The sequence below is a fragment of the Hyperolius riggenbachi genome, chromosome 6 (genome assembly GCF_040937935.1).
Source record: "Hyperolius riggenbachi isolate aHypRig1 chromosome 6, aHypRig1.pri, whole genome shotgun sequence".
NCBI lineage: Eukaryota > Metazoa > Chordata > Amphibia > Anura > Hyperoliidae > Hyperolius > Hyperolius riggenbachi.
Genome location: NC_090651.1, coordinates 370,232,427 through 370,256,181, shown reverse-complemented (window position 1 = coordinate 370,256,181; position 23,755 = coordinate 370,232,427). Strand labels below are relative to the sequence as shown.

The 23,755-nt window shown below is 46.6% G+C and overlaps 3 protein-coding genes across 4 annotated transcripts in view; 1 reads left to right on the top strand and 2 right to left on the bottom strand.

Annotated features, from left to right (window-relative positions):
* LOC137522282 (chymotrypsin-like elastase family member 2A) overlaps window positions 1-6,403 on the bottom strand; it is a 60,356-nt gene extending 53,953 nt beyond the window's left edge. Inside the window, exon 1 of the mRNA XM_068242313.1 lies at window positions 6,364-6,403. Coding sequence (XP_068098414.1) covers window positions 6,364-6,403 — 40 coding nt within the window. The remainder of the gene's footprint in view (window positions 1-6,363) is intronic.
* The window catches only part of LOC137521934 (uncharacterized), a 142,110-nt gene that overhangs the window by 20,939 nt on the left and 97,416 nt on the right, over window positions 1-23,755 (top strand). The window lies entirely within an intron of this gene.
* The window catches only part of LOC137522281 (chymotrypsin-C-like), a 34,654-nt gene continuing 31,315 nt past the window's right edge, over window positions 20,417-23,755 (bottom strand). The window contains exons 8-9 of the mRNA XM_068242311.1: window positions 22,200-22,352; window positions 20,417-20,565 (exon numbers count right to left, since the gene is read on the bottom strand). Coding sequence (XP_068098412.1) covers window positions 20,548-20,565; window positions 22,200-22,352 — 171 coding nt within the window. The 3' untranslated portion in view covers window positions 20,417-20,547. The remainder of the gene's footprint in view (window positions 20,566-22,199; window positions 22,353-23,755) is intronic.

Here is a 23,755-nt window from a genome sequence, read left to right as displayed (position 1 = left end):
ATGCAGCAGATCAGGGGCTTGATTCCCAAAATGGTGCTAACTGTTGCACGCGCAAATGTCCGGGATTGCGTGATCGCGGGGCTTTGCGCGTGCAAAAGTCAGCGAGCGGCACTTCGCGTGCTAACTGTTAAGAACGCCCGTGCTAACAGTTAACATCGTTTTGTGAATCAAGCCCCAGGTGTTTCTGACAAGATTAGCTGCCTGCTTGTTTCTGGTGTTAATCAGGCAACAATTGCAGCCAAAGAGATCAGCAGGGCTGCCAGGCAACTGGTATTGTTTAACAGGAAATAAAGATGTTAGCCTCCATATCTCTCTCACTTCAGGTGTCCTTTAAAGGGAAGGTCCAAGCTGGAAAAAAAACAAAATCCACTTACCTGGTGATTCCTCCAGCCCCTGGCAGCCATCCTGTGCCCTCGCCGCAGCTCTGGTGCCTCCCGTTGTCCCGCCCTGCAGAAGCCAACCTCACCAGATCGGTTTCCTGTGCGCTCCATGGCGTGGCTCACGTGGTCCGGCTGACGTTATTAGGTCTGTACTGCACAGGCGCAGAACTACTGCACCTGCACAGTACAGAACTGATGATGTCAGCCGGACCACGTAACCCGCGCCGTGGAGCGTACAAGAAGCCGACCCAGAAGCCGACCTGGCGAGGTCGACTTCTGCAGCGCAGGACAACGGGAGGCACCGGAGCTGCGGCGAGGGCACAGAACGACTGCCAGGGGCTGGAGGAAGCCTGAGGTAAGTGGATTTTTTTTTCCAGCTTGAATGTTCCCTTTAAATTACCATAGGAAGTAATGAAAAGCAAAGAGGGGGCAGGCAGAGCCGGGACAAGGTCCTCCAGCACCCAAGGCTGAGACACCAAAGTGCGCCCCTCCATCCCTCCCACCCCAGCCGTCACACACTGATTACTATTAGAGTAAGAGGCACCCAGGCCTCTAGTTACCCGGCTTGCAGTCACTGCTATGTATCCTATTTTCTTATTTCTCTCTGCTTAAAACACAATAGAGCAATGATAGCTGAGTGAGTTGTGTGCCCCCCTCCTACACTACACCTCTGCCTAGGCCCGGCCCTGCAACCACTCCTACACTGCGCCCTGAGGCTGGAGCCTCTCTTGCCTCTGCCTCGGCCCGTCCCTGGGGGTAGGAACCTATAAATGGGCACAAGTGACCATACACACACATATAAACAGCAGGGATTGATGACATCGTGGTTATGAGCTGAAAGCTTAGGGTTTATGACAGAGATATACCAATCACTGGGGCCCAATTTGAATCAGTGCAGTATACTTTTTAATAATTTTGCATTTATAGAAAGATCCATTGGGAACTGATGCTCTTCCAGATTAATTTATTTAATTTATTTATTGTATTTATAAAGCGCCAACTTCTTACGCAGCGCTGATGACACAGTATGGTGCATGATACGGCAAGAACAGAGCTGGGCAAACTACGGCCTGCGGGCCAGATTAGGCCCGTGTACACCTCCCAACTTTTTGAGATGAGAAAGAGGGACACTTAAGCCACACCCCTGATCACACCCCCATCACAACCCTAGTCACGCATACCATAAAGATTTAATAAGAAAAATAAGTTGTTTTATCATTCAAACCACACTGGTCCTTCCTATCCTGGTTCATTGTCCTTCATATCAACATTTTAAAATTAGTAATATATCAATTTAAAGGATGGGAATAAAGTTTAGAATCAATCAAACACATTTTTCAGTAGAGAAATACACATATTTACATAGAAAGAGGGACAAAGTCCTGAAAGAGGGACAAATGAGGAGGAAAGAGGGACAGAGGGACAGGGCTCCCAAAGAGGGACTGTCCCTCCAAAAGAGGGACAGTTGGGAGCTATGCCCGCTTATGCTGTAGATCTGGCCCTCTGATAGGCAGCCAGATTCCCCTCCTTTCCCCCCCCCCCCCCCCTCCCTGCAGTGTCGTGAGCGGGCGGCAAGCGGGAAACTTAAAAAAAATCACCTGCTTGCAGATTACAGTGTTGCCACCATGGTAACAGGGCATCCGGTATTGCTACCATGGCAACAGATCTGCCCGACCTACATCTCCGATCTTGTCCACAGGCACATACTAGCCCGCTCCATCCGATCCTCCAATGACCTGCGCCTAGTCGCACCACGCATATCTCACTCCCATGCATGATTGCAGGAGTTCACTAGGGCTGCCCCCACTCTCTGGAACTCACTCCCACCAGCCATCAAACTCGCCCCCACCTTTAACTATCTCTGCCACCCGGACGTGAAGCTCACGTCCAGGCAACTGCTCTGATGCTGTGGCGCGTTTCGGCGCGCTCCCGCCTGCGATCGCGGGCACGCCCCGCCTCCCCGTGGTGTCCCCCGGTAGCCCTGGGATCAGTGAAAGGGAACATGGTTCCCGATCACCGATCCCTTTTCCCTGCAGAAAAACCGAAACGCTCACCCGTGAGGCTTCAGTTCTTCTGTCCGGAAGAATTTCCGCATCCCCCTTGTACTTCCGCTTAGCGAGAAGTACAAGGAGGGAAACCAAAAACGAAGGTGGCCATCTTGTGGCCAAATAGTAAAACTACATCTACACATTTTTTTATATTACAATTTACACACATACTAACATTAAAAAAAACACCAAAATATTCCCCAAATAAAATTTTTATTGGAGAAAAAAAAAATTACAATAAAAAAAAAAAAAAGACATAAATAGTTACCTAAGGGTCTGAACTTTTTAAATATGCTTTTGAAGGGGGTATACTACAAACATTTTTTAAATTATAAGCTTGTAAATAGTGATGGACGCAAAACGGAAACAATGCACCTTTATTTCCAAATAAAATATTGGCGCCATACATTGTGATAGGGACAAAATTTAAATGGTATAATAACCGAGACATACGGGCAAATAAAATACATAGGTTTTAATTATGGTAGTGTGGATTATTTTAAAGCTATAATGGCCAAAAACTGAGAAATAATGAATTTTTCCCATTTTTTTCTTATTAATCCTGTTAAAATGCATTTACAGTAAAGCTCTTAGCAAAATGTACCACCCACAGAAAGCCTAATTAGTGGCGGGAAAAACAAGATATAGGTCAATAAATTGTGATAAGTAGTGATAAAGTTATTAGCGAATGAATGGGAGGTGAAAATTGCTCTGATGCATAAGGTGAAAAATCCCCGCGGGCTGAAATGGTTAATACCTTCAAACAAAACCATAAAGGCGCGTACACACGCCAGAGTTTTTCAAACTACAGGTCGGCAGACCACCATCGGGGTGGTCGTTCTGCTAACCGTAATTTGAAAAAGTCTGGCGTGTGTACGCGCCTTAAGACTACCTTTTCACGCTCGCAGACCCCTCCCTACACCAGCACCATAATACTGGGCACCCTCTCATCAGATGCACCTATTGTCTCCACCCCCACCCTTTAGATTGTAAGCCTCTGGCAGGGCCCTCCTCCCTAATGTCTCCAGCTTGATTATGGTATCTTACTGTCAGTCACTCCTTCTGTGGACTACAACAGTCTCTATTTTGACCTATGACACTGTGTTATCAAATAATTTGCATGATCTTGTTTTTGTTGTGAGTTTCCTGTATGTCCTACCTTGTATGTTACCCATTTATCTATTGTGCAGCACTGCGTAATATGTTAACGTTTTATAAATACAATAATGATAATAATCACATGACTCGCCGTCAGGACGTGCCAGGTGGCTGCCAGGGTGTAATATGCTGGCACGTCCTGACGGCAAATCATGTAATTCCCTGTTGCCATGGAGACAACGCTGAAGTTGGAGCTGGTTGGTTTTAAGTTCCCTGCTTGCCGCCCGCTCACAACTCTGCAGGGAGGGAGGGGGAAGGAGGGGAGAAATGTAAGCAATGAGGCCCGGGCGGGGAAATGTTTGCCCAGCCCTGGGCTAAAGGGATTTGGATGTGTCCTGCATCGCAATGAAAACAGGCCCTAAAAGGACTTTAACCACTTGCCGACCGCCTGCTCATAACGCGCGTTGGCAAAGTGGCAGCTGCAGGACCAGCGACGCACATCTGCATCGCCGGCTGCAGGCTAATTAATCAGGAAACAGCCGCTCGCGCGAGCGGCTGCTTCCTGTCAATTCACGGCGGGGGGCTCCGTGAATAGCCTGTGGGCCGCTGATCGCGGCTCGCAGGCTAAATATAAACACAAGCGGAAATAATCCGCTTTGTTTACATTTTTACAACGCTGCTAACAGTAGCAGTGTTGTACCAGATCAGCGATACCCGGCCAATCAGCGGCCGGGGATCGCTGTCACATGACAGGCAGGAGCCTGTTAGAGGCTGCACAGGACAGATCCGTTCCTGTGCAGCCTCCGATCTCTGGGGCAGGGAGGGAGAAGAGTGAGAGGGGGAATTCTGCTGTGGAGGGGGCTTTGAGGTGCCCCCGCCACCCACACGCATGCAGGAGCGATCAGACCCCCCCTGTAGAGCCCACCCAGCACAGATCTTAGCAATCAGCGCTGGTCCTTAAGGGGGGGGGGGGTAAAGGCTGAGTCCTGAGGTGGTTAAAAGCACAGCTAAAGTAAGAGGGATATGAAGGCTGCCGTATTTGTTTCCTTTTAAAAAATGCAGATTGCCTGGCAGCCCTGCTGCTCCTTTGTTTCTAGACCCTGAACAAGCATGCAGCATATCAGGTGCTTCTGACTGAAGTGTGACTGCATTAGTTACAGGCTTGGTCCAAGTGTGTGATTCAGACACTACAGATGCACAAAAGATCAGCAGGACTGCCAGGCAACCATGGCAGCCTCCATACCACTCTCACGTCAGGTGTATTTTAATAAATTGGAAATGAAGAGGCTTCTTACTATACACTGTATATACAGTGGCTTGCAAAGGTATTCGGCCCCCTTGAAGTTTTCCACATTTTGTCACATTACTGCCACAAACATGCATCAATTTTATTGGAATTCCACATGAAAGACCAATACAAAGTGATGTACATGTGAGAAGTGGAACGAATATCATACGATTCCAAACATTTTTTACAAATCAATAACTGCAAAGTGGGGTGTGCGTAATTATTCGGCCCCCTGAGTCAATACTTTGTAGAACCGCCTTTTGCTGCAAATACAATTGCCAGTCTTTTAGGTTATGTCTCTATCAGCTTTGCACATCTAGAGACTGAAATCCTTGCCCATTCTTCTTTGCAAAACAGCTCCAGCTCATTCAGATTAGATGGACAGCGTTTGTGAACAGCAATTTTCAGATCTTGCCACAGATTCACGATTGGATTTAGATCTGGACTTTGACTGGGCCATTCTAACACATAGATATGTTTTGTTTTAAACCATTCCATTGTTGCCCTGGCTTTATGTTTAGGGTCATTGTCCTGCTGTAAGGTGAACCTCCGCCCCAGTCTCAAGTCTTTTGCAGACTCCAAGAGGTTTTCTTCCAAGTTTGCCCTGTATTTGGCTCCATCCATCTTCCCATCAACTCTGACCAGCTTCCCTGTCCCTGCTGAAGAGAAGCACCCCCCGAGCATGATGCTGCCACCACCATATTTGACAGTGGGGATGGTGTGTTTAGAGTGATGTGAAGTGTTAGTTTTCTGCCACACATAGCGTTTTGCATTTTGGCCAAAAAGTTCAATTTTGGTCTCATCTGACCAGAGCACCTTCTTGCACATTGTTGCTGTGTCCCCCACATGGCTTGTGGCAAACTGCAAACGGGACTTCTTATGCTTTCTGTTAACAATGGCTGTGAGTTTAGGTGGACGGCCTTGTCTTGGTAGGTTTACAGTTGTGCCATACTCCTTCCATTTCTGAATGATCGCTTGAACAGTGCTCCGTGGGATGTTCAAGGCTTTGGAAATCTTTTTGTAGCCTAAGCCTGCTTTACATTTCTCAATAACTCGATCCCTGACCTGTCTTGTGTGTTCTTTGGACTTCACGGTGTTGTTGCTCCCAATATTCTCCTAGAAAACCTCTGAGGCTGTCACAGAGCAGCTGTATGTGTACTGACATTAGATTACACACAGGTGCACTCTATTTAGTCATTAGCACTTATCAGGCAATGTCTATAGGCAACTGACTGCACTCTGATCAAAGTGGGCCGAATAAATATGCACACACCACTTTGCAGTTATTTATTTGTAAAACATGTTTGGAATAATGTATGATTTTCGTTCCACTTCTCACGAGTACACCACTTTGTGTTGGTCTTTCATGTGGAATTCCAATAAAATTGATTCATGTTTGTGGCAGTAATATGACAAAATGTGGAAAACTTCAAGGGGGCCGAATACTTTTGCAACCCACTGTATCTAGCATAACTCCCTCATGTTTCTCTGAATAATAACAAATACATAAATAAAAGAAAAAACAACACCCCCTTCTACTCAGACTTACCTCCAGCAACCAACACCACCAGCACTAGGAAGGGGGTCATGTTTGAGATACGTGTCTGCTGGCTGGCTGGTCGGTCTTATATATATGAGGACCTTATCAGTGCTGTGTTTATATGTATACACAGAGTTGTATGTTGAGTTTATTTCTGTCACATGCAAAGAAGCTGGTAGTTTTCCCATGATACGGTCTTTGATAAGAGAAACCTAAGCGTGTCCCAAACTACTTTAGCAAACATCAGTCGGGGTCCTTAAAGAACAACTATCAAAGGAACTGTTTTTCTGTAAACCCCACATACCTATAGAGCTTTTAGCCAGCAACAATGAAAGCTTTTCAAAGGTCTCACAGCCTATGTGAAAAAAATTCCTTATTTATCAGCTGGTTGTAACAATTTTGTGTCGGCATCGGGGGGAGTGGGAGGCTGAACTGTCACCTGGCTGTAAACTGCAAACAGACAGAGCTGCAGCTATTTATTTATACACATTTGAAGCTATATCTCTGCTTTCTATCATTCTGAACACATTTATTCACAGCATTAGAGTGTGAGGATCCGCGTGGCTGCCTGCGCAGGCAGGCAGCCTTTTGACCACTGTTCAGGTCTGCATTCTGCAGGTCTCTGGAAGACTCGGAAGAGAGACCTTTTGTCAGTATTGCAGCTTGCTGCTAAGGAATTTGTATACGTTTGTCATGCAGATTGCCTAGCCACATCCCCTGTGGGCTTGCTCTATAAAGAGCTATGTTTCCCACAGTAAGTGGCTGGTCATAAGAGTTAGTTCATGTGTAACACTCGCCTGGAGTGTCAGCCTTGCTCTTTGTTTGAAGATTAGCCTAGAGTAATTCCTGGAACTGCACTAGGCAGTTTCCCTAGTGCAGTTAGGATTGCATTATTTGTATTGCCTGTTCTGTCTGTCTGTGGGGTGCTAACCAGAGCAGCGGTTGTTACTGGTAGGCCCCTCTGTTCTGTTGTTGCCTTACTCGGATCACACTCGCTCTGACGGTAAGAGCAGTGGATCGTATCTCTTACGTCAGTAGTGGTAGGGGTGATGCAGCACCCTATGGGAAAAGACACAGGAGACAAAAAACGGGAGCCCAGTAGTGCAATATGTTAAAACACCAAGGTAATGGAAGGAATAAAAGCACTACTCACAAAGGAGGGTTGCTGGGGGCAACCAACCACAGGAAGCAGGTGGAGACAATAAACCCGACTCCACTCGGGGTGGTCCTGGCCAGGACCGGAGGAACGGTCGCTCTCTTAGAGGAAAAAGGTTGTGACCACCACTGTGGAGACCCACTAGTGGCGTATCACCACCCCTCGAACAGAGTCTGTTCGGGGGTATACTTAGCACAAGCGGAGGAAAGAGGCGCCCTGGGATGATAAAAACGTTTAAAAACGACTAAAATAAGTAAGAATTTTGAGGTAGCTTACCTCTAAGACGAAATCTCTGCAAGTTATTACAAAAGATTTTTATTAGCACAAGCGGCAACGCGTTTCACGGGTCGCAGCCCGCTTCATCAGGCCAATTGCAGTGCCAAATGAATGAATTCCTAAAGCAGAGGCTCCCTATGCTTTAGGAATTCATTCATTTGGCACTGCAATTGGCCTGATGAAGCGGGCTGCGACCCGTGAAACGCGTTGCCGCTTGTGCTAATAAAAATCTTTTGTAATAACTTGCAGAGATTTCGTCTTAGAGGTAAGCTACCTCAAAATTCTTACTTATTTTAGTCGTTTTTAAACGTTTTTATCATCCCAGGGCGCCTCTTTCCTCCGCTTGTATCTATTACGTATTCCTGTTTTCGTGTGTCTGTCTTGTCTGCTACGACCGCTTGCTGGAAGCTCGGTGAGGTAACTGTTAAGCAAGCGCTCGCGTCCTCTGTTTCATGTTTGTCTGTCGGTGGTTAGTTAGGCATGCTTGTCTCTGTTGTGCTTATCACGCGGGGACCACGCACAAACACGTGCACTGTTGCGAATGAGTGCGGTGTTCGCGTTTAGCTAGCGTTTGTTATTTTCCTTATCTCCTCATTGTATGATTTGCTGTGCTTTTGCTACTCTCGTGCTCTGCCTTGCTGTAGCCTTGTGTCACCTCTGGCAATCGACTCTCCCGCGAATGCGTTCCTACTTCATATCTGCTGTTGTGTATGCACCGTCGCGGGTTGGCGACTAGTTTGGTGCACACACATACAATCTGTCCCTTTGCTCAATCTCTTTCAGGGCTATCTTGCCCTGCGTTTCTTCCCTTCGTGCAATTCCTGTCTGGCGTGTGTGGCAGGCAGAGGAGCTGTTCCTCTGCACTCCACAGCTCCCCCTGTCGACAGGAATTTCCCTCTACAGGTGCATTGCACCTTTTGCTGGGTTCCTGCAAATTACACGCTTGTGGAGGATTTCCGCAGTGTCAGCGTACGTCTTGTGCGCTGATCACGGAGAGAATCCCACAATCATTACATAGAGCCAGTGAAGATTGTTTCTGTATGCTGGATGTGCTGGACACAGTCCTCCATAGTCATGCCCACAGTGACAACTGTTCTCTGTAAATGCCATTTTTTCTTCACACAAATGAAAAGATGTATTGCTATTTGCTAGTAGTTTCTGGAAATATATGTGATATTTAGAATTTGAGTTAACTTTGATAGTTGTCCTTTAACTAGTATTTATGGACAATACAGTATAGTAAGACAAGCTAAGTGGTACCTTGCTGGAAGTGCCAAACAGGGGTGTCACTTTGCTTTAATGACTTGAACCGCCTTCTTTAAAAGGAGAGTCCACCTTTGTTGAGAAAAGCTCAGTGCTTTCAGTTCAAGCATAGTCTTCTTTCACTCAGAGGGGCGGGGAGAGGCGGCGATTAGCGCAGATTGACTGGATAAGAGGCAGAGCTACAGCACTAAGCTCTGCCTCCCCGAGCAGCAAAATCCACGACCAGGAAAATCACGGAATTTTGCCCCGGGATTTCGGGGGGTGAAATACATCGTTTAGCGGCGTGAATGCAGCAATTCATCTTTGCTCATATTGCTGAAGAGCACTGTAAAGTAAAAAGAGGAATTCTTCTTCGCTTCAGACTCTCTTTAACATACGTAGTAATTTTGAAGACAATACTATGTAGGGGGGCTTTGCTGTTCACTGCTAAAGTCAGCACAAAATTATGCGTAAATTCATGCGTAATTACGTGTGCTTATGTATGAATGATTATACGAAAATCAATTAAATTAACAGTTCGTAATTACATATAGGTGTCACTGCATGCTGTATTCGAAGCACATAATTGTATTGTGTGTGCACAATGTCATTTAAATAACTTATCATTGGGGGATATCACTCTTTTGTGTGTGCCGTTTTCCATCTAGAGTGTGTATGGACCTTCAGTCAGCTCTCCTCTGTGGCTTCTGCTTTTATAATCTGCAAATGCTTGCAGAGTGACTGATAGCTGCCATCTACCACGGATCCATCTGAAAATGGTGCCTGCGAATAATGGCGCATGGTGTTGCCGCTAATCCGTTTGCCGCTTATCGCTATTTAACATTAAAGCCTTATTGTCAGGGCCGGCCCTAGACTTTTTCCCGCCTGAGGCAAAAAAAAAATTTCCGCCGCCCCCCCCCCCCCCCCCCCGGTGGGGGGGGGGCGCTCTGCGGGGCCGCCGAGCTGGAGGGGTAGCTGGCAGGACGGGGGTATTGGGCCTAGCGGCGGGGAGGGGGTCGTACCCCCCCTCCCTCGCCTGGGTCCCCCGAACTGCGCTCCCCTCCAGCCTTACATAGAAGAAGCAGCCGCTATTTGTAAGACGCACGGGCGGGGAGGACTCACCTCTTCCCAGCGTGTGCTCCACTGACATCACTTCCTGCAGCGTTGCAGGAAGTGACGTCAGTGGAGCGCACGCTGGATCGAGGAAGAGGTGAGTCCTCCCCGCCCGTGCCTCTTACAAATAGCGGCTGCTTCTATGTAAGGCTGGAGGGGAGCGGAGGACGGGGGACCCAGGCGAGGGAGGGTGGGGGGTACGACCCCCTCCCCGCCGCTAGGCCCAATACCCCCGTCCTGCCAGCTACCCCTCCAGCTCGGCGGCCGGCTCCCCGCACGGACGGGCGGATGCCGCCCCTGGAAATTTGCCGCCTGAGGCAAAAGTTTCACCCCGCCTCATGAGCGGGCCGACCCTGCTTATTGTTATTTAGCGTTAACACACAAAACCCTCTCTGTACCTATCCCTAAAACCCCTTGGTGGTGCCTGACCCTAAGACCCCCCTGGTGGTGCCTAACCCTAAGACCCCCTGGTGGTGCCTAACCCTAAGACCCCCCTGGTGGTGCCTAACCCTAACCACCCCCCTGGTGGTGCCTAACCCTAACCACCCCCTGATGGTGCCTAACCTTGACAGTGTTACATTAAATCCATTCACCATTTTGCAGTTAAATAACGTCTGCAGTTTGGCTTATGTAGGGTGCTATTGATAAATGACGTTACTGTGGGCAATAACGTCTGCTGTTTGGCAAATGAATGGCACTATTGATAAATAACGTTAGTGTGTGCCGTTTTTCTTCTTTTTTTCTCTGTGCGCCATTATTATGCAGTACTAACGATAAATAGTGATAAGCGTATTTTTTTAATGTGGCGCCATTTTTATGCATAGGCGCTGTGCACCATTATTCACTGATCCGTCTACCACAGCAAAGACTTTATACTCACTGATCAAACTGGGGGAGGGGGTAATAGCATTAGCAACACAAATGAGGGAGGAGAGTCTACTTTATCCATGTGGTGTACCTCTTAAGGAGCTGCCAGAGAACTCACAAGCCTTGCTTCCAGATACAGATAAGCTTTCCATGTTAAATCGACCCCCACTACTTAAGAATCCAACTTTCGATCCTCCTCCAGTTTTGATCATAGGTATGGAAAAATCCACTGAGCGGAACAATATTTCTTTAACCTCTTTCCGACCGCCTAACGCCATATGGCGGCGGCAGAGTGGCTCTGTTGTTCCTCTGCACCGCCATATGGCGTCATCTCGCGAGGAGCGAGATTTGATGGGAGCTCGTGCGAGCTCCTGTCACTGTAAACAGGGTACTCCAGCAATCAGCCTGCCAGCCAGCGATTGGAGCTGGCAGGCTGTTTATTTAGGTAAATATTTAATCACCCTGGCGTTCTATTAAGATCGCCAGGGTGGCGGCGCAGCAGTATTTTTTGATTTTTTTTTTTAAATCCTGTAGCTAGCCTAGCGCTAGCTACATGATTCCCCCCTCCCGGAGGCGTCTTACTCACCTTTCCGATCGCTTCCTGCGCATTAGCCCATGCGGAAATCCCGTTCTGAACGGGATTTCTTGGAGGGCTTCCCCCGTCATCATGGCAACGATCGTGATGACGTCATCGGGAGTCCCAATCCACCCCGCAGCGCTGCCTGGCACTGAATGGCCAGGCTGCGCAGGGGTCTCGGGAGGGGGTGGGGCCTTACGCGACGGGTAGCGGCGCATCGGTGGCGAGCGGTGCCGATCGTCCCCCACACGCAGCTAGCAAAGTGCTAGTTGCGTGTTTTAAAAAAAATAATTGTTAAAATCGGCCCATCAGGGCCTGAGCGGTGCAATCTAGCGGTCATGGACGAGCTGAGCTCGTCCATACCGCCAAGAAGGTTAATCAAATATTTACATAGCGCCAACATCTTCCGCAGGGCTGTACAGAGTTTACTGGTTTGTCATTAACTGTCCCTCAGAGGGGCTCACAATCTAGTCATATGTCTATGTATGTATTGTGTAGTGTATGTATCTTAGTCTAGGACCAATTAACCATCTTAGCGGTATGGACGAGCTCAGCTCGTCCATCACCGCCGATGGCTGCCGCTCAGGCCCTGCTGGGCCGATTTTGTTCAAATAAAGAGCAGCACACGCAGCCGGCACTTTGCCAGCCGCGTGTGCTGCCCGATCGCCGCCGCTCTGCGGCGATTCGCCGCGAGCAGCGGCGAAAGAGGGTCCCCCCAGCCGCCTGAGCCCAGCGTAGCCGGAACAAAAAGTTCCGGCCAGCGCTAAGGGCTGGATCGGAGGCGGCTGACGTCAGGACGTCGGCTGACGTCCATGACGTCACTCCGCTCGTCGCTATGGCGACGATCTAAACAAAACAAGGAAGGCCGCTCATTGCGGCCTTCCTTGTTTATTCTGGGCGCCGGAGGCGATCGGAAGAACGCCTCCGGAGCGCCCTCTAGTGGGCTTTCATGCAGCCAACTTTCAGTTGGCTGCATGAAATAGTTTTTTTTAAATTTAAAAAAAACCCTCCCGCAGCCGCCCTGGCGATCTTAATAGAACGCCAGGGTGGTTAAAGGCAACCAGAGGCCCCAGAAAAAAAGATTTTATACATACCTGGGGCTTCCTCCAGCCCCATACGCACGGATCTCTCCCACGCCGCCATCCTCAGCTTCCTGTATCCGGCGGTACCGGGTCCCGTAGTTTCGGCCAGTCGGCGGCAGGACGCGGCCAATTGTCCGCATCACAGGGACTCCCGGCATACACTTACGTGTGCAGCTGCATACTGAGCCGCCGCACGCGTAAGGGTATGGAGGGAGCCCCTGCTCATGCGGACAATTGGCTGCGTCCGCCGGAAGTGACAGGACCCGGTACCGCCGATACAGGAAGCGGAGGACGGCGGCGTGGGAGCGATCCGTGCGTATGGGGCTGGAAGAAGCCCCAGGTATGTATAAGAGCTTTTTCTGTTTTTTTTTTTAGTTCCTCTCTGGTTCCCTTTAAGGGAGAAGCCAATTCAGTTATCTGTATGTTGCTTTTTTAATAAAATGTAGGGCTTTTTTTTATTAATTAAAAATAAAACTAGCAGCAGCAATCAGATATCAACAAAGGAAAGCTCTATTTGTGAGACGAAAAGGAGGTAAAATTCATTTGGGTGCTAAATTGTATGACCGAGCAATAAAGCCTTAAATTTGTGAACTTGTGAAGTGCTGATTTGTAGAAAATGGCCAGGTCACGGGCCATACAGATGTGCAAACAGATACAAATAAGAAGTACATTTTTTCCAGAGTAAAATGAGCCATAAATTACTTTTCTCCTATGTTGCTGTCCCATACAGTAGGCAGTAGAAATCTGACAGAAGCGACAGGTTTTGGACTAGTCCATCTCTTCATAGGGGATTCTCAGCAAGGGTTTTTTTCTTTATAAAGATATTCCCTAAAAAGGATTTAAACAATGATGCTGGCCAGCTTCCCTGCTCTCTACACAGTTTTTGCTCTGTCCAACTGCCATTCACTAAGTGCTTATGAATATAAATACATCCCTGAGAATCCCCTATAGAGAGATGGACTAGTCCAAAATGTACTTCTTATTTGTATTTGGTTTCACATATTTTAAATGTTACAGTTTTTCCCTTTAAGCATTGTGAACCTTTTCACTGTACTCAAAATCAAAGCGACTGCTCAATGCCAATTGGCGTGAAGTGCTAGAGGCTATGATTCATTATCAGTGGCTGAGCAGATGCAGTCATTAGAACAATTATGCAGAGAAAGCTTTTTTCTCTGCCCAGACTCCTCCCGCATCACTACAGAATTCAGGACATAGCACGTAGGCCTAGTGCACACCGGAGCGTTTCCGCAGCGGTTTGCGATCTGCTTGCGGGTGCGGATCCGCTAGGGTAATGTATTTCAATGGGCTGGTGCACACCAGAGCGGGAGGCGTTTTGCAGAAACGCATACTCCCGGGCTGCTGCAGATTTTGGATTGCGGGTGCGTTTCTGCCTCAATGTTAAGTATAGGAAAACCGCAAACCGCTCTGAAAAACGGCACTTCAGAGCGGTTTGCCAGGCGTTTTTTGTTACAGTAGCTGTTCAGTAACAGCTTTTCTGTAACAATACATGAAATCTACTACACCAAAACCGCCACACAAAACCGCAAAACGCTAGCTGAAACGCTGCAGAAAAATAAGAAAAAGCGTTTCAAAATCTGCTAGCATTTTGCGGATCTGCTAGCGTTTTTTGGTGTGCACCAAGCCGTAGAGAGGAGTAGAAAGGCTGGGGGTAGAACAGCCCTGTACACAAGACCCTGCTGCACACTGAATAGGGACTGTCTACCAATCTTTGCCTGCAAAACTTTGCATCATTGCTTATCAGTGGCTGAGCAGATGCAGTCATTAGAACAATTGTGCAAAGAGCAGAAAGATTTTTCTCTCCTTGCCCTTAGTTGTCAGTCTCTCAGGACAGGGCCCCCTGTGGCTTCTGGGCACCCCTGCGGCTGCATCCCTTGCAGGGTGTATTGTTACACCCCTGGCTGCATACTTGTTTCAGGTGTGTGATTCAGCCATTGCTGCAGCCAAAGAGATCAGCAGGACTGGCAAGCAACTGGTATTGTTTAAAAGGAAACATCCATATCCCTCTCAGTTTAGGTTCCCTTTAAGAGGTTAAAGGGGCATGATAGTGAAAAACTGTAAAATTAAAAAAAAAAAATATTTACACCTACATATAAGATGTACATTTCCCCCAGAGTATATGTGCTATACTTTGTGTGTAGCTGTCCCTTACAGTGATCTACCAATCCTGAAACTGTTACCAACAGGATTTGGACTAATCCATCTCTTCATGGAGGGATTCTCAGGTTTTCTTTTGTTTTCAAAATCATCTTTGTAAAGGAGTGGTTTTAAAACAATTAGAAGAAACATTGAGAACCCCCCATAAGGAGATTGACTAATCCAACACCTGGCTGGTAGTAACAGATTCAGAAATGCCAGATCATAAAGGCCCGTACTCACGGGCTGCAAAACTCGCCTGTCGCCAGCACACGTGAGCGTGTGGGCGACAGGCCGGCGACAGCTTCTCGCCAGGTCCCTCCGCGTACACATGCGGAAGAGGGACCAGCGGCAAGGCGGAAGCTGTCGCTGACGTTCCTCCTCCCCCCGCCGGAAGGTCTGTGAACCTCAATGGAGGTTGCTGTCGCTAGTCCGCGTACTCACGCGGACTAGCGACAGTTGCGGCGGGGGGGCAGCGGCGACTGTCGCCATGCGATTGAAAGTTTCAATCGCATGGCGACATAGCGACGGGCGACAGTTCGGGGGCGCGCGGGCGTGCGACGGCCCATACTCACGGGCGACCTGTCGCCGCAACACGCGCGCGCCGCGTGTTGAGGCGACAAAAGTCCCTCGTGAGTATGGGCCATAAGACCCACTGTAAGTCACAGCAACACAGGAAGTAAAACATTTACAGTGTGTTTACTCTGGAATATGTGTCAGCAGGTGTACACATGTACAGTGGCTTGCAAGAGTATTCGGCCCCCTTGAACTTTTCCACATTATGTCATATTACTGCCACAAACATGAATCAATTTTATTGGAATCCCACATGAAAAACCAATACAAAGTGGTGTACACATGAGAAGTGGAACAAAAATCATACATGATTCCAAACATTTTTTTAAAATCAATAACTGCAAAGTAGGGTGTGCGTAATTATTCGGCCCCCTTTGGTCTGAGTGCAGTCAGTTGCCCATAGACATTGCCTGATGAGTGCTAATGACTAAATAGAGTGCACCTGTGTGTAATCTAATGTCAGTACAAATGCAGCTGCTCTGTGACGGCCTCAGAGCCAGGTTGTCTAAGAGAATATTGGGAGCAACAACACCATGAAGTCCAAAGAACACACCAGACAGGTCAGGGATAAAGTTATTGAGAAATTTAAAGCAGGCTTAGGCTACAAAAAGATTTCCAAAGCCTTGAACATCCCACGGAGCACTGTCCAAGCGATCATTCAGAAATGGAAGGAGTATAGCACAACTGTAAACATACCAAGACAAGGCCTTCTACCTTAACTCACAGGCCGAACAAGGAGAGCGCTGATCAGAAATGCAGCAAAGAGGTCCATGGTGACTCTGGACGAGCTGCAGAGATCTACAGCTCAGGTGGGGGAATCTGTCCATAGGAGAACTATTAGTTGTGCACTGCACAAAGTTGGCCTTTATGGAAGAGTGGCAAGAAGAAAGCCATTGTGAACAGAAAAGCATAAGAAGTCCCGTCTGCAGTCTGCCACAAGACATGTGGGGAACACAGCAAACATAAGGAAGAAGGTGCTCTGGTTGGATGAGACCAAAATTGAACGTTTTGGCCAAAATGCAAAACGCTATGTGTGGTGGAAAACTAACACTGCACATCAATCTGAACACACCATCCCGACTGTCAAATATGGTGGTGGCAGCATTATGCTCTAGGGGTGCATCTCTTCAGCAGGGACAGGGAAGCTGGTCAGAGTTGATGGGAAGATGGATGGAGCCAAATACAGGGCAAACTTGGAAGAAAACCTCTTGGAGACTGCAAAAGACTTGAGACTGGGGCGGAGGTTCACCTTCCAGCAGGACAATGACCCTAAACATAAAGGCAGGGCAACAATGGAATGGTTTAAAACATAACATATCTATGTGTTAGAATGGCCCAGTCAAAGTCCAGATCTAAATCCAATCGAGAATCTGTGGCAAGATCTGAAAACTGCTGTTCACAAACGCTGTCCATCTAATCTGACTGAGCTGGAGCTGTTTTGCAAAGAAGAATGGGCAAGGATTTCAGTCTCTAGATGTGCAAAGCTGGTAGAGACATACCCCAAAAGACTGGCAGCTGTAATTGCAGCAAAAGGTGGTTCTACAAAGTATAGACTCAGGGGGCCGAATAATTATGCACACCCCACTTTGCAGTTATTTATTTGTAAAAAATGTTTGGAATGATGTATGATTTGCGTTCCACTTCTCACATGTACACCACTTTGTATTGGTCTTTCACTTGGAATTCCAATAAAATTGATTCATGTTTGTGGCAGTAATGTGACAAAATGTGGAAAACTTCAAGCAGGCCGAATACTTTTGCAAGCCACTGTATTTTAAATTTTACAGTTTTTCATCATAGTGCCCCTTTAAGAATGACCTGCTAAACTGCACTCATCTTTTTGGTTTGACTGGAGTTGGTAAGATTGATTTGTGCTATGCATTAGAACTACTGCTCCAGGCAGGGGGCGTAACTGCAGATCATGGGACCCCCCAGCAAAACTTTGATAGGACCCCTTTAATGCTCACACCCTTACCCTTGCCTACCTCTGGTGAACCTCACCACCATGGAAGCCCATCATAAAACACATGTGGCAACCTTCACACCCATAACAAGTATAACCACAAACACACCTGATCTGAAGGATGGAGCCCTTTATCAAAGGGAGGGAAGCAGTAGTTGGGCCCCCCTTACATCTCTGGGCCCCTCTGCGGTTGCAGGGTCTGCTCCCCTGTAGTTATGCCCCTGAGAGTTATCCTGTTTCTATTTATCATGAGTTCAATTGCTTTTTCAGGTTTTCTTGCCACCTAAAGTTAAGTATCTGCAAAATAAACTTGACCTTTCTTACACTTGCTTAATTGATGTGTAATCAGGGGCGTAGCAATAGGGTGTGCAAAGGTTGCGACTGCATCTGGGCCCTTGGGCTCCTCAACTACAGTATTAGCTCTCTATTGGTCCTGTGCTCATAATAATCACTTCTATAGACACTTTGAATAGTGGTAATCATTAACAAACTGTTCCCCACCATCTTCTCGCACCTCTGACACTGTAGTTGCCATTGGCAAGGAAATGAACAGCGCTACTTAAAAACAGATGAGTGCCTACCTGCAAGAGAGTGCAAGCCCCACTTGTGGGATAAAATACACACTGAGCATACACATGACCTGTCTACCACTGGAGGATGTTGGTTTCCAGTAACAGCTTGCATGCAACTTGTTAAGTACTCGTCCCTCCCACTGTGGAGAAGTCATCCTCGATGGGAGGGGCCTAACACTAACTAAATCCTAACCTATGCATATGCATAGCCTGGGTGCGCCACCAAGTAAAATTGAAAATTGCGCAAAAGGTGGATCAGCGCAACACCAGGCCGCCTCCGAATGGCCTCCAATCAGAGATGCGCTGCGCCCCCCCAGAAACTGCAAACGCACCTTGAACCCAAACAGAAGCTCTGCATATACACCAAAAGCAAGGCTGCTAAGTGGGAGCAGCTGACCAAAAATGAAATAAATTAGTACATGGCAAGAAAATGAGCAGCACTACTTAAAGAGAAACTCCAACCAAGAATTGAACTTTTTCCCAATCAGTAGCTGATACCCCATTTTACATGAGAAAGACAATGATTTTCACAAACAGACCATCAGGGGGCGCTGTGTGACTGATTTTGTGCTGAAATCCCTCCCACAAGAACCTCTGAAGACCGCGGTACTCCTGGCAAACAGCCACAATGTAACAATGTTCAGAGACAGGAAACAGCTGTTATTAGCTGTCTAACAGCCAGAGCAGCTAGAAACAGCTAAATAACCTGCCCACAGTAACAATGTCTCCATGTAATAAATGTCAGAATGTGAATCTGGGAGAGGAAAGATTTTACAATGAGCAAACACTGACTAAATCATTTATACATAATTATGGTAAAAAATGAAGCACTTTTTTTTACTACATTATTTTCACTGGAGTTCCTCTTTAAAAACAGATAAGTGCATACCTGCAAGAGAGTGCAAGCCCCACTTGTGGGATAAAATACACACCTAGCATACACATGACCTGTCTACCACTGGAGGGTGTTGATTTCCTGTAACAGCTTGCATGCAACTTGTTAAGTACTCGTCCCTCCCACTGTGGAGAAGTAATCCTTAGGATTTGGTGATGCGCTCATCCACCTTTTGCGCACTGTAGTTGCCATTGGCAGGTTTTGGTGTGCTATATCAATTGGTGCGCCATATCAATTGTAAAGAATGTTACCGGGGGGGGGGGGTTATTGTAAAACTTGCATCTGGGCCCTTGGGCTCCTCAACTACAGTATTAGCTCTCTATTGGTCCTGTGCTCATAACAATCACTTTTATAGATACTTTGAACAGTAGTAATCATTAACAAGCTATTTCCCATCCCCTTCTTGCACCTCTGACACTGTAGTTGCCATTGGCAGGTTTTGGTGCGCCGTATCAATTGTCATGTATAGAGTGCTTGGGGGGCCCCATTGTAAAATTTGCATCGGGGCCCACAGCTTCTTAGCTACGCCACTGTGTGTGATATGCCTCACTTCCCTTTATGGGCTTAAAAATCACATATTGGGCCATATCCTATTCATTTTTATCCCGTGTGTTCTTCATGGAGATCATTTTTCATCTTATTTTAAAAATGAACTCTTCAGCACGTAGCAAATAAAAATGGACTATAAAGTACCGTATTTTTCGACATATAAGACACACTTTTTCTCCCTCAAAAATGGGTAAAAAAAGTCACTTTGTCTAACATGGAAAATACAGGGAGTCCCCAACTTATGGTCCAGAGGATCTTTTATGCCAAAAAATACGTTAGGTAAAAAGGAAACAGCAAACTTACTTTAAGCCATTTCTTACTTGGTGGGAGTTTTACAAGTATTTGAATGATGAGGCTTGAAAAGGTCTCCTTGGAGAAAACTCAGGAGAAAAGTCAGTAGGATATGACCCATTGTTTTTTGCATCACTGAAGATGATGTGATTTTTCAAAGCTATGACGATATTCATAATAATTATAATAACAATAGTTATGGATTGCACACCATGGGCCTGATTCACAAAGCGGTGATAACTCAGTTATCACGCCTAAAAGACTTTAGGCATGATAACCTTTGCACCACACTGGTGAAAAGCTAGTTTAGGCGTGATAAGTTTAGGTGTGATAAGTTTAGGTGTGATAAGTTTAGGCATGCTAAGTTTAGATAAGTGTAGATAGCGTGCAAAGTCCCGCACGCAAAGCAGCGCCATTAAACTCTATGCGAAGTGCACCAGACTTTGCTAGCGCAAAACTTTTGATCAGCTGTGCACTGCGGTGCTAACGCAGTTGGTGCTTAAACTTATCATGCCTAAACTTATCACACCTAAACTTATCATGCCTAAACTTATCACACCTAAACTTATCACACCTAAACTTATCATGCCTAAACTGAGTTTAGGCGTGATAAAGGGCTTTTCACCAGGGTGCTAACTGTTAGCACCGCTTTGTGAATCAGGCCCTATGTGACACAAACATGACTTGAGCTGTTCTTTAAGAGTTCAGAAAAGTAACAGAGAAATAAGAAAATGATTTGGACACATGGCCACTGTTTGACTTTTCTTTATTGCTTGATAAATTCCCCAACTCGTACCAATGACATTCACGTTGGGGAGTGTTGTTGTCGTCTTGTTGTGGTCCAGATGTGATGGTGCCAAGTGGGAATTCCGAATGTCTCTTAATTGCTGGCGATTTTCTTGAAAAAGAGACACAAGTCAGGAAGAAGTAAACACAATTTCTACTGTTCATCCAAATGCGGAACTCCCTGACCGACCCCCAGGCAGACCAATCCCAGAACAGGAATCAAATTTCCAAATTAATTTTTGAGTCATCATTACTGCTAACGGGTGCTATTAGTGGTATCTGCTACCTGGTAACAGATCCAAGCAGCTTCTGGCAAATGTCCTGCTGGGTCACATGCTCATTCTTCTTCCAAAGTGGTCAGTTTGACAGTGCTTGGCAGTGAGTTGTGTTGCCACTTCTGGTTGAACTCGATGGTCATACATATGTCTTTTTTCAACCCAAAAAACTATGTAACTATGTACCTACTGTATGCTTTGTCCTTACCTACTCAGTGCCTTAGGGCAGGTTCAGATGGGGGTCTGAACCTGAAGCCCGGCATCTCATTCAAATGCTATTCTGCTAGCAAGCAGCAGAATAGTGTGGGCAGCACGGTGGTGTGGTGAATTGCACTCTTGCCTTACAGAATTGGGTCCCTGGTTTGAACCCCAGCCGGGGCACTACCTGCATAAAGTTTGTATGTTGTCTGTGTGGGCTTCTTTCAGGCATTTCTGTTTTCTCCCACATCCCAAAAAGTTGTTTCTCATAGAGTACAAAAAGATCATAATATATATAAGCCACTGACAATAGAGCTTTTACTCAAATTCATAATATAACGCAGGTGTCAGAGATAGCAACTGGTGTTCACCATAGCTGCAGCAACTAGTTGCCATGATTACTGACTACAGTATATGCTCATGCATAAGCCATCCTGTGTATAGGCTGCCTCCCCCCTAACTTCTCCCCCTCAAAAACCTAATAATGTGTGACCCGCAAGTAAGCTGACCCCCAAATCTCTCCACCTAGTCCCCCCCTGTATGTGACGCAGAGTCAAGTGTGCTTGTATCTATAGTTACTTCTCCTCATTTCTGGCAGCCATCTCCTGGTTTCTCTGCAGTTCTCTACTTGCTAGAGATCCAGGCTTAAATTGAACCTCCTGACTAAAAATCTACTCAGTAGAACTGAAAAGGCTTGGAGTTTCTTTAACAGTTTCACAGCATCAGAACTTTGTTTTTCTTACCAAAGCATCATTTTTAGCTGCATTTTTACCTAAGCTCCACCCATCAAAGAAAAAAAGCCTGGGCTTTTTTACCCTGATGCTGTGCAGAGCATGATGGGATTTCCTATGTTGTTATTCACGTTGCCTAGGAACTGGGAGAGGTGCTCAGGACACAGGACAGTTGGAACTGTGTCTCATGCTCCCTGTCACCTCCTTTCAACCAAAAAGATGGCTGCCATCATGAAATCACTAACATTTGCCTGTTCTTTAAAACAGTGTGGGTAAGAGATTATATTACCTATTTTAATTAACATAACTAATGTAACTTAATGACAGTATGTTTGTTTAGGCTGGAGTTCCACTTTAAGTGTCTTCTTGTCTCCCATATATGACTTGCATATAAGTCTCCCCCCCCCCTCTCCCCGCCACACACACACACACACACACACATACACGCGCACACTTTTGGGACACTTTTTTGCTCCCAGAATTTGGCTTATATGTGAGTATAGTTACTTAGCCAGTGTGACATGACCCTAAACGTGGCTTACCTGGTTGATCCAGTCAATGTAGGCAGAGACTCTGGTGAAGACGGTGGGCTTCTTCTCGTAGTTGCAGCTGACTCCAGAACCGAAGCTGACGATACCGTGCACCTCAATGGCTCCGCTGGCACTCTTGCAGTTCAGAGGTCCACCAGAGTCACCCTGCGGAACAACAGGAGAGCAGAAGTTACAGGGACTGTTATGGGGGTAACCTTATTTTCAGACCAGACTGGGAGATCCGTCAGAGACTCTGACACACAAATTAATGAAACAAAAAATCTGCAAAAAGGGGCAAAAAGCTTTTAGGCCGAGTTTCCACTACAGGTGTGCCTTTTATGTGTGAACATTCGCATGCGAGTTTCCACAAAGAGAGGTTCGTTTCCACTGGGTCCTGATCGAGTGCAAATTCATTCCCGTTGCTCGCACATGAAAACTACAGCCTCTTGATTTTTTCGGACATAGGAATCTCCGTTGCTGGGGAGTGGGATTCGGGCATGAATCTGTATTGGTGCCACGTCCGTGTCACACTACAGTGGAAACGAGGCCAAAGAAAGAAAAATGTGCAAATTTTATGCAAATTTTCGGTTGCGGATTGCATGTTTGACAACTGCCTTCCCATTGCCTTCTTTGGAAAGCATAAGCCAATTTTTGCATTTCACATGTGGAGCTATTACAACTCAAAATGCATAAATGGAAACTAGGCCTTATAGGACTCGACTATAGGACTCGAGTGTGTGCTGTATGGATGCCCACGTTTATGGAACTACCGTACTCATGATGGCTAGTAGTTATAAAGGCTGCCCAAGGTAGAGTGCCAAAAAGCTATTTGACTGAAATGAAGCTATTGACTGAACAGTTCAAATAACTTCAATTAGGGATGGTGCATGAATGACAGGCTAGACAGAGGACCAGGAAGGCTCTATGGTATCCAGAGCCTTCCCTCTATTGTACTTTTATATTTACTTCTGACGAAGCCCCCATTTTTTTCTAAGGGGCAAAACACGTTGTGGAGCACAACATGTCCTTGTGGGGTGGTGATTTGTCTTTCTTAAAGGACCACTATCGTGAAAAAAGTAAGCAGTTAAAATCTGACAGAACCGACAGGCCTTGGGCCAGTTCTCCTCATGGGGGATTCTCAGGGCTTTCTTTGTTTTCAACAGCATTTCCTGAACAGCAGTTTAACTGCCAAAAGAGTAAGATACCAGCCAGCCTCCCTACTCACTTGCACACTATTTTGTCAGTTAGAGTTTGCAACTGCTGTTCAGGAAATGGTGTAGAAAACAAAGAAAACCCTGAGAATCTCACACGAGGAGATGGACTGGCTCAAAACGTGTCAGTTCTGTCAGATTTTAACTGCCTACTTTTTTCACGATAGTGGTCCTTTAAATGTGTTTTTTCTTAGAGGGGAAGGAATGAGGGCCTATAAGACTCTTCTCAATGCACAGCTCTGGTCACGTAGCACCTGAGTTTGGCGTGGCCATAGCAGCAATGCTATAGAGTTGCTATGACTCGGAGGGTGAATAGTATTTAACATTGCCGGGTGTTTCAGCGGCAGCAGGGCGATC